Below are 14,759 nucleotides of genomic sequence, written 5' to 3' on the forward strand. Positions count from 1 at the left end.
GCTGCTGCTGTAGTGGTGGTGGTGGTGGTGGTGGTGGTGGTGGTGGTGGTGGTGGTGGTGGTGGTTGCCTTGTGCCACCTGCACCTGGCACACAGGAGATGCTTCATAAGTGCTTGTTGGGTTTGTTTGAAGACTGGTGTTTTATAACTCACAGTCATATAGCAACTGGGAAAACATTGGTGTCTTTCAAAAATGGATGTTGAAGCAAGTTACAGCTTGGGATTCTTGAAAGGACAGTTTCCTCAAGTGTGGCTCATCTGGATCTCTTCCCTTTGTCTCAGCATCCATAGTGTCCAATTGTAAGGCCCCTTCATTTTCCATCTATGGTGCCTAAAGTCTAAAAGACTAAGTCAATTAGCTGCCTGTCCAACTGCAAAGCAGAATTTGAACAATAGGCATTCTTTATCCATTTGGTTTTTTCTGTGTGGAGTGTTACTTTACTCTCCAACCCAGTTCTATACAACCCTCAAACTGTGGATTAAGTGACTACCAAGTGCCAGGTACTCTGGGTATAAAAACAAAAGGAAAGCTGAACCCTGTCTTCAGAGATCTTCCTTCTTTAATCTACCTTCTTCCCCAGGGTCTATTTCCTGTATGCTGTTTCTTAGGGGTCCCTTTTGCCTTCTAACCCTTACTGTCTTCCCCTGGCACTGGTGGTTTGGGGGAGAGGGAGGAAAGGGAGAGGTCTGTTCTCTAGCCCCCACTCCTAGGCACCCTGTTCTTTCCAGAGCCTGGCCCTCCTCCCACATCCCGCCTCCCTGGAGTTCGTTTTTCAGCTTCCCCCCTCCCAGTCGTCTGGCTCTAAGGTCTCCTTCCCCCAGCCTCCCGGCTCCACCAGTCTCCCCATTCCACTCTTTTCAGGGGAACTTTTTTGAATGATCACAAATTCTATCAAGGAGGTTGGTAAAGAAAGATGTACTGGATGCAAGCAGGCAGTAGCAGACATCCAAAGATCAGAGAATCATATAAGGTGATGGGCAGATTCTGGAGCAAGGCCAGATAGTCAATAAGCATTTATTGATCACCTATTATGTGACTGGCACTGGTCTACTAAGGGCAGATCACAGGTGATACAAATGAGCAAGGGCAAAGGTTAAGAAGAATGGATAGCCTAGGGCTGCACTACTGATACTCTAAAATGGAAAGAGACCCAAAGCATGTTGGGTAGGTCTTCTGTGAAGACTTCTGAAAAAGTCTAAACAAAGATGCGCTGGATGAGAAAGCCTGGATACATGGGGGTACCTGAGCCAGCTCATACTGGCTGTTGAGCCGATTGTTAAATTTTCAGTGTAAGCATTTATACTTTGGAAATAAGCAAATGCTACAAATCAGGACTTGATCAATGAATTTAGTTGGGTGTTTTTTGGTTGTTGGTTTTGGGTTTTTTTATTGTCTAGATTTAACATAGTGATAGAGAAAATGTTGATGTCAATTAAAGCTAAAAGAATGCCATATGGTTTTGGAGAGGTGGTTGTTAAACATTTATCAGCATACTGCTCTCTGGATAGGTCAGTATTGGCTCTACTGGAAGGGATTTCCCCATGAAGTGAGATCATATGTCTACTGAAGAATCCAAGTATAAAGAGACATAGAATATCAGCTTCGGGCAGGGCTTTAGAGATCATCTTGTGACCAACCCCTTCATGGAAAAACGGTGGTAAAGCAGATTGAGTGCTAGTTCTGGAGTGAGGAAGAGCTACCTTCAAATCTAGCCTCAGACACAAGCTTGTGTGACCCAGGGCACTCCCTGCCTTGGTTTCTCCATCTGTAAAATGGAAAAATCTTACCTGCCATTGTTACAAGGACCAAGTAAGATGATATAAGTAAAGCAATTAATAAACTTTAAAATGGTTGACAAATACCATTTATTAGTATTTTACAGATGGGGACATTGAGGACTCAAGAGGAAAAGGGACTTATATAAGGTCACATTGTGAATTAATGGCAAAGCTAGCCCTCAAACACAGGTTGACAGTCCAGGACTCTTTACCCTAATGCCCTAATCTTTATCCTCTCCAAAGATGCCCAGGGTACCCATTTAGATAGTACTCCAGGTTCCCAACCTTCTCCTTCCTACCCCCAACATCCTCCACCTATCAAGTTTAACTTTAAGACTGCCTTGCTCCTTTCCCTTCTGAGAGAAATGTCCCCGCGAAAGTGAAAATGACTGAATCTGTTCCTCCTCCTAGGTAGCACATGAACATTCTAAGAAGGATTTTCTAGAGACAGTGATTTAAACACCCCCCCCCCAAAGATTCCTTTGTTGGGGATTTTGAGCCAAGTGATAGGTTGCTAGGGAAGCCATCTTGTGATGTGCAGGACCTCGTGACACCTCTCACATCACAAGTCATAGGTTCCCATTGGCCCTGTCTAGATAACCTGGCTGACTTTGAGGGAAGCAAACATTTTATTAGTCATTCTAGCAGCGCTCGAGCTCCTGATAAGGGTGGTAGAGGTACCTTACATGGGGAGGCAGGATGAATTTCTAGATCACTCATTTCTTATCTATCTCCACCTGTCAAAATCCTACCCATCTTTTATGACCTAACTCATATATCCTAGAGCACAGAAGAAGTATTTGACCTGAAGAGTTCGTTTATTCATTCATTTACTCATCAAATATTTACTACAGTGCCAAGTATGAGTTAGCTCATGTTAGCTCCCTTCCAGTTGGAAAGACAAGCCTCATTCACAGGAAGTGACTGGAGAGAGCTAATAGAGTAGATTGAGCACTGAAGTAGATTGAGTCAGCAAGAACTGCCCTTAGATACTTAGATACATGAATCCTTGGGCAAGTAACTTCCCTCCCTGGGCCCCTGTATAATGAGGGGATGGGACAGGACTCAGTCTAGGCCTGAGGTCAGGGCTCAGTCTGGGCCTGGGATCAGGACTCAGTCTAGATCTGGGGTCAGGGCTTAGTCTAGAACTGAGGTCAGGGCTCAGCTTGGAATCAGGACAGGTCTGTCTGGGGCAGAAGATCTGTGAGTCAAAGCCTTGACCTTTGCCTCGTTGACCCACTAAGGCAGTTAATGTCCTCCTAGTTCAGAAGTAACACTAGCTCAAAGAATCTGTTGGAGCTAGGGAAGTATTGGTCAGCTCAGACTTGGAGAAAGGAACTGGGTAGGAGAGGCATCCAGCACGCAACTTGTATTATATCTATGTGAAGCTCTTAGTTACATGGAAGATGACAGGATCTGAGGTCAGAGACCGCTAACTTCTTTACCTCCAGGACTTCCCTCACACCCCACACCATGCTTTGTACTAGGCATTTAAGAAATGGTTATTGTAGGAAGGATTGTCATTCAATTATTCATTTTCCTCAGATTGAAAGCAATTTCACAACTATTCAATAAGACTTCTGGGTGGTGGGGCTCCAAAGCTAACTATAGAAATGATCCTTGCCCTCAGAGTACTTAAAATCTATGGGGATCCAATTTGCATAAATCTCTTGGCAATTGGAGATTTGTAGGAGGATTGAGTTTAATTCCCTCATTTTACAGGTGAGAAAACTGAGGTCCAATGAGGGGAAGTGATTTGCCCAAGGTCACTCCTCTGACTCTAAATCCTAAGTTGGCCCTGGGTAGAGCCTTAAAAGAAGTGATGGTTTTGAAGAGGAGGCTTGGGAGGACACTGCAGGCAGAAGGAAAAGTCTGGTGGATTCAGGGGAAATTGTTCCTTGCCTCCCCAGCCAGAGGGATAAGCCCCAAAGATGGAAGACTCAGTCCATCTCTGTCTTCCCCTTCTCAGCAGCAGGTCAGCAGACTAGAGCCCAGAACCACATCCTGCCCTCTACCTGTTTTTGTTTGGTCCTGGGCTTGCCCTTAGAGAGGAGGGAAGCAGTTATGGGATAGGGGACCCAGCAATGATTTGGTGAGTGGGCATCCAGTTAGTTACTGAAAGCTTCATTTAAACCCTTGCCTAATGAACTTCACTTTGCCAGCAGCCATTGTGAGCTAGGTGGCCCTGCAGTGGATAGAACAACAGGGGGTAGAGTCAGGAAGACCCCCTGAGTTCAAACCCAGCCTCAGACACATCCTAGCTGTGTGACCCTGGGCAAATCACTTTACCCTGTTTGCCTCAGTTTCCTCATCAGTAAAATGAGCTGGAGAAGGAAAAGGTAAACCTCTCCAGTATCTCAGCCAAGAAAACCCCAATGGGGTCACGAGAGTCAGACATTTAGTCATTTGCATCTTTAATACTAGAATGTCCACTTTGAGTGCCTGAATGGTTATAGCCAATGGCCATCTTTTACATTGTAGGTTATAAATATTGTATGCCAGATCCAGCAAGCTGGGTTCTGTTTTATGAGGGAGATAGGAGGAAGAGGAGAGCCAGTTGTTGCCCTTGATTCTGGCTAGTGCGCCTAGTCTGATAGAAGATAGCGTGTGACCAAGGCGAGACTTGGAGCTCAGATTCTTAAGTAGTTCAGAGCTCCCAGGAGGCAGGATGGCCCTGTGCTGCCCAGCTTCCTGAGAAGCAATAACCAAGGAGGTCCCCAGCTGACTTCCTTGAGTCTGGTTTCCCTAAGTACTCTAGCCTCCCAGGAAGGCTCCTTTCCCTGCCTGATCAGAGAAGCAATGGGCCGTGGTTGACAATGGATGTGATGGGTTATTTCTTCTCCCCCCCCCCCCAGCAGGAAAAGAAGTCTCTGGTTTGGTTGGTTCGCTGTTTTTAAGGGGGGGGAGCGGGAAAATAAAGACAGGAGGGCAAAGGAAGGAATCTGGTTGGAGAATGGGGGTCATAGCTGCTAGTGTGGCACAGTAACCTAGCCAGATCTCAGTTCTTCTTTGAAAGGATAAGATTTGGGAGACTGGAGACCTTTGCCTGAGGATGACCTTCTCTCTTAGTGCCCTATCTTGGCTTAAAGATATAGCTCCCACCTCTGTTGGAGCCTAGGGGATCCTGGGAAAGCTCTGGGGACACATTATTTCATAGAAATCTAATGGAGATCTTAGTAATCATCTTAGTGATCCTAGCGCCATGGCTATCTTGTCATCCTTGGACTCTGGGAGGGTCAGTGGCAACTGGACAGGTGGTCAGAATGAAGGGCAAGTAATATGGTGCAGACTCTGGAGGCAGAGGGCCTGGAGTCAGATCTCACCTCTGATACCGTGTGACTCTGGGCAAGTCACTTCTCTCAGAACCTCACTTTCTTCTGTGAAAGCAAGGGATTGGCCTTACTAGCCTCTGAGTTCCCTCTCAGCTATAGCTTTAGAAATCTCAAGTTCATATTTTGAAAATGATTTTCTCCATCTCTGAAGCAGCCTGGCTGGAAGTGGTCATCAGGAGTTGGGGGTGGGATATGGAATGGAGGAAAGGAATGTTTGAATGATAGGTAGGTCTTTGTCTCTGTCCAAATGTACCCCCCAGAGGAAAAGCAGAGTGGGAAGGTGGGAGAGGTTCAATGCAGCAACAGTCTACTCTGGTCGAGTGGAGAATCAGGCGAGGCCCAGAGGCCAGACGCACCACCGCCAAGTAATAATATTAACTGACATTTATAGGTACTTTACGTATACACAGGTCTAGGTAAGGAACCGTTAGATTCAAAGACGATTAGGTAGAAGGGTGGAAAGGGTGGGGCTTCTGTTTAGATTTCTACTTATAAATAGCAGAGGTTCCTAAGAACCACAGGCAGAGACTCAGATGTGGCTGGCTGAGAAAACAAGAGGTTGGGGTGGAATATTGAGGAAGCCTTCTGAACTTTTATGGTGTCTTTGGACCCCTCTGGCAGCCATGTGAAACCTCTGAGGCCCTTCTCAGAGTCCTGCCCTTAAGGAAATGAAAGAAATGCTAACTTTCAGTTAGAGGCGAATGAACATGAAAATGTGGGGGTTTCTTCCCCCTCCAAGTGCTCAGATCCTCTGTCGGGGGACCCCAGGTTCAAAACCTTCTCCTTTCCCCCCCCCCACCATGCTGGGGATGATCACGGGGGATAGGATGGGCAACTGAGGGAGGCTTCAGAGTCTCCCAGTCACATAGCACTGCCTTCCCCATATCTCAGAAAACCCAGGTAGTGTAAGTACATCTCCTTCCCCACCTTACAGATGAGAAAACTGAGGCTCAGAGGGGAGGGGAGTGACTCATAGTCTCCCACAGCTAGTAATTATTAGACTGGCATTTTTCCCACTTATTTGTTGTTGAATTCTTGGTTCTGCCTTGATCAAAGCTAAGGATTTGGGTGGAGATTTTGACCCCCTCTATGCTTCTGGGAGATTGTTTTCGTTCATGGTTGTTCAGTTGGTAATCGTTTTTCTTTAAAGAAATGGCCACCTGTCCCCCTGGTCTAAACCTTGGCCTCCCTGAAGGCTGGTGCCTGCACCAGTTGGTCTCTTCAGGGCCCCTTGCCGCTCCGGAATTCAATGACTCCATAATCCCATGATTCTTTGAGTCTAGAATTCCATGCTTTTAAGAATCTGTTTGTGATTCTGTTGGGCAACTGACTCCTTGAGTCTCAGAGGCCAGTGACCATGGGAAGGTGTGTGCCTAGGGGTGTCCTCCGCTGAAAGGTGACTGAGCTGCTGTTCAGGGCTAATGTTGGGGGGCTTCAGAGCCCCCCCCCGTTGCTGACAGGGGTTGGGGGAAGGAGGCAGTGGCAGCAGCTGCTGCTGCCCTGTCCCCACAGAGGGAGCCATTTGGCATTTGCCCATGAGGAGAAGGGAGGGGGGTGGGACGGGGGTTGGGAGAAGGTCTGTCTCTTTAAATCTGTCTTTCCTTTTTCCTTTTCTATTTTCCCCCCATCCACCTCCCTCCACTAGCACAAGTAGCAGAGCAGTGAGGGCCCTGGAGCTGCAGTGACTGTGCCTCTGAAATATTAATGAGGCCGTGCGCAGCCTCAGCTCCCTCCCCCCAGCTCCCCGCCCTTCTTGGCTGAATGCAGGCCTTGTCCTCGGAGCCATCCCCCTTCCCTACCGGGTGGGCACAAAGGTGCGTCTGGCTGGGGAGGGTGGCAAGGAGGGCGCTGGGGCCAGGGGTGTCCGAGACGCACAGGGTGAAAGGTCATGAGCTGGCCATTGAGCCACCAACAGCCCCTATAAAGACAGCCGAAGGATGGCTGGCAGCCTGTGAGAGGCACCACCAGGCTCTGGCATGGGGGACCCACTGTACACTTGGCTCTGTCCCCAGGGCCCTCCTGAACACCTGCCCTGGCAATCTCAATGCACTCACCCTAGAAATCGGCTGACCCACCCCACTCCTCCCCCCAGTCCAGCTCTACTACAGGCTAGCAACCCCTGTGGGATAGAGAAGGGTGGAGCAGCCATCGAGGGGTACCAGGGAGGAGTTTGTGTGTGTTCATGTGCTATGGATTCTGTATGTGAACAACGTGTGAACGCCCAGATTTATGTGTGGGCATGGTGCAGGCAAGTGTGTATGTGTGTGTGTGTGTGTGTGTGTGTGTGTGTGTGTGTGTGTGTGTGTGTGTGTGTGTGTGTACACAGCAGCATGTGTGTGTAGGCATGAGCATGCTGGCATGAGGTGCAGAGAAATGTGGCGAGGGACAAGTGGGAGTCCCTGTGCGTGCAGGAAACGGAGCCCTACCTTCTCACCCAACCCACGAGGTTTTCTTCTTCCTGATGTATCCATTTGGAGGGCCTTGTGGACTTGGGAATCAAGCCCTATTGTAAATGTGTGGCAAGTGGGGGTACAGTGTGCCTATGTCAAAGAATCCCAGGGTGAATCCTTGGGGATGCAAAAGACCTTTCTGCAGAACAAACCATCAACCCCTGCCCCGTAACTGTAGATGATTCTCCAGTAGTTTCACTTAACGGGAATGATTCCTCAAATGTCTATTGGAGAAAAGGACAGTTATATGGCTAATTTTTCAAATCCCTCCCTCCCTTCACCCAGGAGGATGCAGATACAAGGCTCATTCCCCTGCCTCCCTTTCCAGGGCTTAGACATTTATTCAACAAATGTGTAGCATTGAGGATTGCTCTGTAGAAGGCATAGCCCTCATCCTCAGGTCTGGGGTAGGGGGAGAGGAGATTCCTACAAGACAGGGAGCATTGGTCACATTCATTTTGTCATTGGTTCACCAAGCAAGTCCTAAGCATCTGCTATGTGTGGGTCCCCTATCAGTCATCTGTTCTGAGAATAAAAACTGTAGAGGTGAGGAATAATGGACAGAGGGCTGTGGGCAGCCCTGGAGGAACACTTCTCACAGTGGGGAGTCTTGAGAACAGGGAGCACATGATTGGGTGAGCACTATAAGGTAGGGGGAGAGGAGGCAGCAATGAGCCCAGAAAGTATAGGAGGCAGGACAGGCTGGGATGTATGGAGCAGAGGAAATCTGTGAGAGGGTGGGTCAGGTCAGACTGAGAAGGTCAAGAATGGTAAGCTGAGGAGACACTTGGTTGAAAATGGCCCCTTGACTATGGGCCCTGGGTGGGTAGGGAATGCTTCATGGCTGAGGTGGACCTGAGCTGCCAATGCTTGGAGAAAGGGTAGAGGTTGTACAGGTAGAGAGAGGAGTGGGAAAGGCCTGGGGAGGAGCAGAAAGGGCTGGATTGAGCCTAGTGGGTTTTCAGGAACAGCTTGACCTGGCTAGAGCTGAGTTTGTCTAGAGGACCAGGGGGAAGCGCTAGATGGGGTTGGGCCTGTGGCTCTCTAAAGACCAAGCTGAGGAGGTCAGCCCTGCTCCCACAGGGAGAAAGTCACTGAAGAGGTCAGAGGACAAGCTGACCCAGGAGCCCCTCAGTCACTGAGGGTCAAGGGTGGGGGAAGGGAGGCTCTGTTCATCTCCCCTCACCCATGAAGGGGCAATTCTGGTTACCCAGCCCTGGTGCCAGCTGCTCCCTCTCACTCTCCTCCCTAGGCCTAGACTTGGCAGCTGTTTTCTTTCACTTGTGGGAATCAGCAGTGCTATTAACCCCTTTGGCTCCCGTTGCTTCTGTCTGCTCTCTGGAGTTTCTGGCTACTTGGATGTAGATCATAGGAGCCTAGGTCTAGGTCTGGAAGGAACCTCAGAAGCCATCCATCTAGTCCAATCCTCCTTCATTTGACAGAGGGGGAAACCGGAAGATTTAAAGGTCAAGTGACTCATCCAAGGTCATACAAGTCATTTGCATCAGGGACAGGAAACAGCCCTTAATGTCAATGAGGGATCATCAATTAAATGGACTGCTGAGTAGAAAGGATCCTGAAATTCCTGATACCACTTGGGGATTATGTGTTCCTTTATATTATCTGGGACCTCCCCACCACCACCTCCCCCTCAGGACTCCCTAAGGTTGCCTTGGGTGACATTTTAAAGGAGGAGGATAGCAAGGGGCCAGGCAGCATAATACTATGGAATGAACATATTTACTACCCATGTGACCTTGGGTGTCTCCCTTCTGCCCTCCCTGGACCTTAGTCTCCTCCTCTAAAATGAAGGAAGTGGCCTTAGAAGTCCCTTCCACCTCTAACTCTAGGCTAGGAGGCTTCACTCACCCCCTCCAATTTCTGCTGTTCCCACCCCACTAATCCTCCATCCTGGCTTAGCCTCAACCTCCAACTTCTCCCCTCCTACTTCTAAGTCGCCAAGTCATGAGATGGTGCAGAAGGGGGCCACACCATAGAGCCATACTCTCTAACCTCAACCAGGCTGTCACTGCCACTGGACAATCCTTTCATTCATCTCTGCTTGATTGGCCTCCCGCTTCCCCAAGCTGCTGTGCCCAGTCTTCTCTGCTCTCTTCAAGCCCCTTATTCCACTTGGTGCAGTAAAGGAGGTATGGGTGAGAGAATGGAGAAGCCTTGGTGACTAGGAGAATGGGTCTGCCATCAGTAGAAATGGGAACAGAGTTGGGAAGAAGGAGGGACTGAAGTTGGCGGAGTGGGTGTGATGAGTGATGGGACAAGGGGCTGGTGGAGATGGGAGGCAAGGGGGGAAAGTGGGACTGGCAAGCCCCTCGGCTGTCTCTGAGACTAAAGCAGTATGGGAGGAGACCTAGATGGCTTGTGAGGTGTGGAGGAGGGGAGATAGAAGTGAAAAACAGCTTGTAAGAAGACCTAAGTCAAGTCTCAGCCCTGCTATATACTAGACATGTAACCTTGGGCAAGTCAGTTAACTTCTTACTTGTAAAATGACAGTAACTGTGCCTAGAACACCCCCTGTACCCCCACCCCTTCATGAGTGTGTCTTGGTTAATTGGTTGTATTGGATTGAATTGAACTCCACCAACTCACAGCCCTGTGTGTTAGGCTAGTTACAATGGTGGCTCTTGCCATCTATAGCCCTGCCTCTCTGTATTGTTCCAGCTCAGCCTCACATCCTCTGAGACTTGAGAGGCAGGAATTTTTGTCTCCATTTTACCCTTGAAGAAAGGGAAGCTGGGGCTCTCCAAGGTCACACAGCTAGTAATAGCAGAACTGGGACCTGACCCTAGGCCACCTGAGTCATAATCCAGCACTCCTTTAGCTCTTGATGAATTTGGGCCTCAAGGAGAGGATTAGGACCCCCAAGGAGGTCACCTTGGAGAGAGAAGTTTCAGTAGAGTGGCAAGTGGGCGGGGATAGAAGCCTGTTTGTAAGGAATTGAGGAGGCAGTGGGTGGTTGGGAAGTGGAGGCAGGGAGCTTAAGCCACAAGTCTAAAGAGTTTGGTAGTGAGAGAGAGGAGGAGGAGGATGGTAGTAGCTTGAGAACCCAGCAAAAGTTCTTTCAAGATGGGCGAGCATATTTAAAAGGCTAAGGAAAGTGAAGAGGAGAGATGAATATGTGATACAGGACCCTCAGGAGGTAGGAGCAGATGGGCAACAGCCCCACTGTGAGCAGCTTAAATCCTCTCTGTGTGCCCCCTTCCCCCAGTCATCAGTTATCGGGTACTCGTTCCCATTGGTGTGGGCTGGTTCATTAGCCATCATAGTGTGCTGTATGTCATGAATGATGTGGCAAAGCCCATGAGTTGATGGATGTGTGCATAGATACACCCATCATATGAGAACAAGCAGAGGGGGGTGGTGATGAGGGGGAGTGTCTAGTACAAGGAGATAGAGCTCCTGTTTCAAAAGGTCTTCGGCTGTTAGGGTTCAGGGAATCATTCAGGCATTCGGCCCACTGGAGGGGAGATGTGGCCATGGGCTAGGGAAATGAGAAGTTGGGGAAGAAGAAGGCTGGGCTGCTGAGAACTGAGTCTGTAAAAATTAGGACCACAGGCTCCCTGACTCTTCAAATTCTGGGGATTTCAGATAACTGGGGCAACTTCAGTCAGTTTAGAATTAGAACTCAGAGTTTGACTTAGAACAGGGACTGGAGCCAGTTCAATCCTTTCAGAAATAGGACTGAAATTTGACCTGAAGCTGTTTAAGCCTTGGCCTGTGCCCCAGGCGGGTGCTTCAAACCACCTCCTGCTTTGACTTTCTCCAATCTAGACCTAGGGTTTAGGGACAATTTGGTCCACTCAGAGCTTGAACTAGCATAACCTGCAGGGCTGGGGTGCCATCATTCATTCACTAACCCTCAGGGCTTCTCTGCCCCTTCTCTGTGCCTTTTCTATCTTTGACTAGATTATCCCAGTGCAGCGGAGATACCAGGTGTGCTAAATTGTGACTGGGATCCCCCCACTTGTCTCAGAGAACACCCTTGTCCATGGATCGGCCCCCTCTTCGGACCTCGACAAACCGAAGTGCTTGTGACTGTTAGCTGGCCGAATTCCCAAAAGAAGATTCCTCCAGACTTCTATATAGCATGAAATCACTATTGATGACCTCTTAACCAGGCAGGTGAGTTAAGACTATCCTTACCCAAAGCCACACACCACCTGATGCTGGGGGGGGTATGGGAGTGGATTGTGCCCAGGAAGGGCCTAGAGGAAAGCTAGCCTCAGTGCAATTGAGTATTTGCATTCAATGATTCACCAAGTAAACAGCCCAAAAAATTTATTCATTGAAACCTGAGTTGGTGGGGAGCAGAGCATCTTTGTAATTTCGATCCCACTGATTCATGTCTCTCCATTCTTGTTCTCTCCTTTCCTCCTTGTTCCACCAGGCACTCCATATTTCTGCTCTCAGAGACTGCTCTACTCAGCAGTGTTCTTTTCCACCAAGTAGCCCTCCCCGAGCCAAGGGCTAGCACCGAGCAAAGAAAGGGGTTACCAGTTGTGAAAGCAAGATGGGAGACGTAGCCAACAGCTCTGTGGGTCATCATGCCAAGAATCAGCAGCATGGAGCCAACCGGGCTGGGGGCTTCGGCTGTACACTGCCCGAGCTCCGCTCCCTCATGGAGCTCCGGGGGGCAGAGGCGCTCCAGAAAATCCAGGAAACCTACGGGGATGTCAGTGGTCTCTGCAAGAGGTTGAAGACTTCCCCCACTGAAGGTAGGTGTGTGAGGCAGAATGCTTGGCAGAATCACTGATCCTAGCAGCATGGTCGACTGGGCACCAGAGGGTTAATTCTTCCCAGCCCACAAGCAAGGCACCCTCCCGATGCCTCAGGCTGCCTACTCTGTCCTCCACCTCTTATAAGTTCCCCTTTCCTATCTCCCAATCAAAACTGACCCCTCTTAGCGCTCATCTCTTAAGGATCTTGCTCTAGTTTGTTTTTTTTTTAAATTTATCTGATACTTTGGCCTACACAAATATATTCTGTGGGTGCTTGGACTAGGGGACCTTTCCTGATAAGGTCATAGGACTTTAGAGCCAGAAAGGACTTGAGAAATTATTTGGAGAGATAATGAGATAATATTTTTAGATCACGTAGCACAGTGCCTAGCACATAGTAGGTACTCCATAAATGCTTATTTCCTCCCTTCCCTCCTCTCTCTTTTCATTTTATAGAAAAGCAAACTAAGTTCCAAGTGACTCAGTGATGTGCCCAAGGTCGTGTATAGGCTCATAGATTTAGAGCTGAAAGGGATCTTAGAGGTACAGCCCCCTTGTTTTACAGATGAGGAGACTGGGGGACAGAAAGGTTAAGTAATTTGCTCAGGGTCACACAGTAGGTGTCTATGGTGGCATTCCAACACAGGTCTTCCTGATTTCAGGTCTGATGCTCTATCCAAGCTGCCTTTCTGTGTGTGTGTGTGTGTGTGTGTATGTGTGTGTGTGTGTGTGTATGTGTGTGTGTGTGTGTGTGTATGACACACCTGCAGTTTATTTTCTTCCAAGCCTGTGATTCTGATGGGTTACTGGGACCTTCTAGAAACAGCTCAATGGAAGGGGCTCACTTTACACATAAGGAAACTGAGGCTTATAGTAGTTCAGTGACTTGCCCAAGATCACTGAACCAGGATCCTCTGGGTAAATATATTTACAATGACTGGGGCATAAGGACAGGGGAGACTTTCCCAGCACAAACAGCTACCAACACTCCTTCTGAGCAGAGTGGGTGCCGCTCACCGTAATTCTTCCCCCACACAGTAGGCAGATGGGCCTTGTTACAGTTCTCCTTTCACTGGGGTGCATGAGTATCGGGGAAGAGATGGCATCTGAGCTGGTCCTTAACAAATAGGATTTGAATATGGGAAAAAGAGGAGGAGGAAGGGCATTCCAAGGAGTGAGCACCGTAAATAAATCTGAGGAGGTGGGAGGGAAGCTAGCAGGTGTAGAGGGATGGTAAGGAGATCAGGATGCAGAAGACTAAGGGAGAGCAAGTTGGAAAAAGTCAATTGGAGTCAAATGAGAATGGGCTTTCAATGCCAGACTAAGGATTTTTGACTAGTAGATAGCCATTATTGTTTCTTGAGTCTAAAACCTTAGTGAATCTGATTTAATGAACCATGAGACTGATTTGTTATTCACATAAATGGGTACATTTAAAGTACTTGAAGACATCCCCCCCTAGATTAAATATTCCCACTGCAATCTCATTTATGCTGTTTACTTATCCAGCAATCCCTTTTCCTATAGAGGTTGTGAAGGCCAACTACTGTACAGCTTCTGGGTCAATAATTAAAATCATAGGATTGTAGACAAAAGCTGGAAGGAACTTCAGAAGTCAACATGTCCACTCCCAACCTCATCTCCTTTGTTTTCCCAAAAGGGAAACTGAGGCCCAGAGAGGGGAAGGCACTTGCCCAGGATCACACATAGGATCCTAGAGCTAGAACTGGAAGCAGCCTCAGAGGCTATCTCTAATGCCTTCATTTTACAGAGGGGAAACTGAGACTGAGGGAGGTGACGTGACTTGTCTAAGGTCACACAGCTAATAAGCAGCAGATTTGAACACAAATCCTCTGACTCCATATTCGTTGCTCTTTAATGCTGCCCCTCCCATTAACATCTACCTGCTATGTCATCACATTCATGAAATTAAATTAACAGAACCAAATCCCACATTAACGAGTGTTGGCTGTGAAATGAGGCTAAAGGGACCTTTGCTGAGCCTGGTTTCCTGTCCCAGGGGTGGGTGGATTTGATTCCATTCGAGATGGAGAGCTTTGGGAGTGGTCTGTGCCAAGGCCCTGCCCAGGCCTGTTGGGGAAATATGAAATGAGCTTAGTAGCAAACTAATTGATTTCCTCCCCCACCTTCCATCCCATCCCCCCACACCCCAGCCTCTCTCTCTGTCTCTCTCTGTCTCTCTCTGTCTCTCTCTTTCTTATTCCCCATATCCATCCCCCTCAGGTCCCATCTGGTAGACCCAACAACGTTTCTCTTCTTATCCCGTGGTCCATATCACTGACCTCTCAAGTCTCTAGACTCTCCCAAGGCTCTGGTTTCTCCCCTACCCATTCATCCTCCCAAACTACCACATTTCTATTCCATTTGTTCCCAAACTCCCCACCTCCAGCTCTGTGGAGCTAAACCAGCTAAGGCAGGAAAATGAGATTCTCATCTGAGCTC

At 48.5% G+C, this 14,759-nt stretch overlaps 1 protein-coding gene across 15 annotated transcripts in view; it reads left to right on the plus strand.

Annotated features, from left to right (window-relative positions):
- The window catches only part of ATP2B3 (ATPase plasma membrane Ca2+ transporting 3), a 131,201-nt gene that overhangs the window by 23,155 nt on the left and 93,287 nt on the right, over window positions 1-14,759 (plus strand). For all 15 annotated transcript variants that reach the window (XM_072626758.1, XM_072626757.1, XM_072626763.1 and 12 more), the window contains exons 2-3: window positions 11,485-11,700; window positions 11,966-12,293. In XM_072626758.1, coding sequence (XP_072482859.1) covers window positions 12,089-12,293 — 205 coding nt within the window. In that variant the 5' untranslated portion in view covers window positions 11,485-11,700; window positions 11,966-12,088. The remainder of the gene's footprint in view (window positions 1-11,484; window positions 11,701-11,965; window positions 12,294-14,759) is intronic.

This window comes from Notamacropus eugenii, chromosome X (assembly GCF_028372415.1).
Source record: "Notamacropus eugenii isolate mMacEug1 chromosome X, mMacEug1.pri_v2, whole genome shotgun sequence".
In the NCBI taxonomy this organism is placed as follows: Eukaryota; Metazoa; Chordata; class Mammalia; order Diprotodontia; family Macropodidae; genus Notamacropus; species Notamacropus eugenii.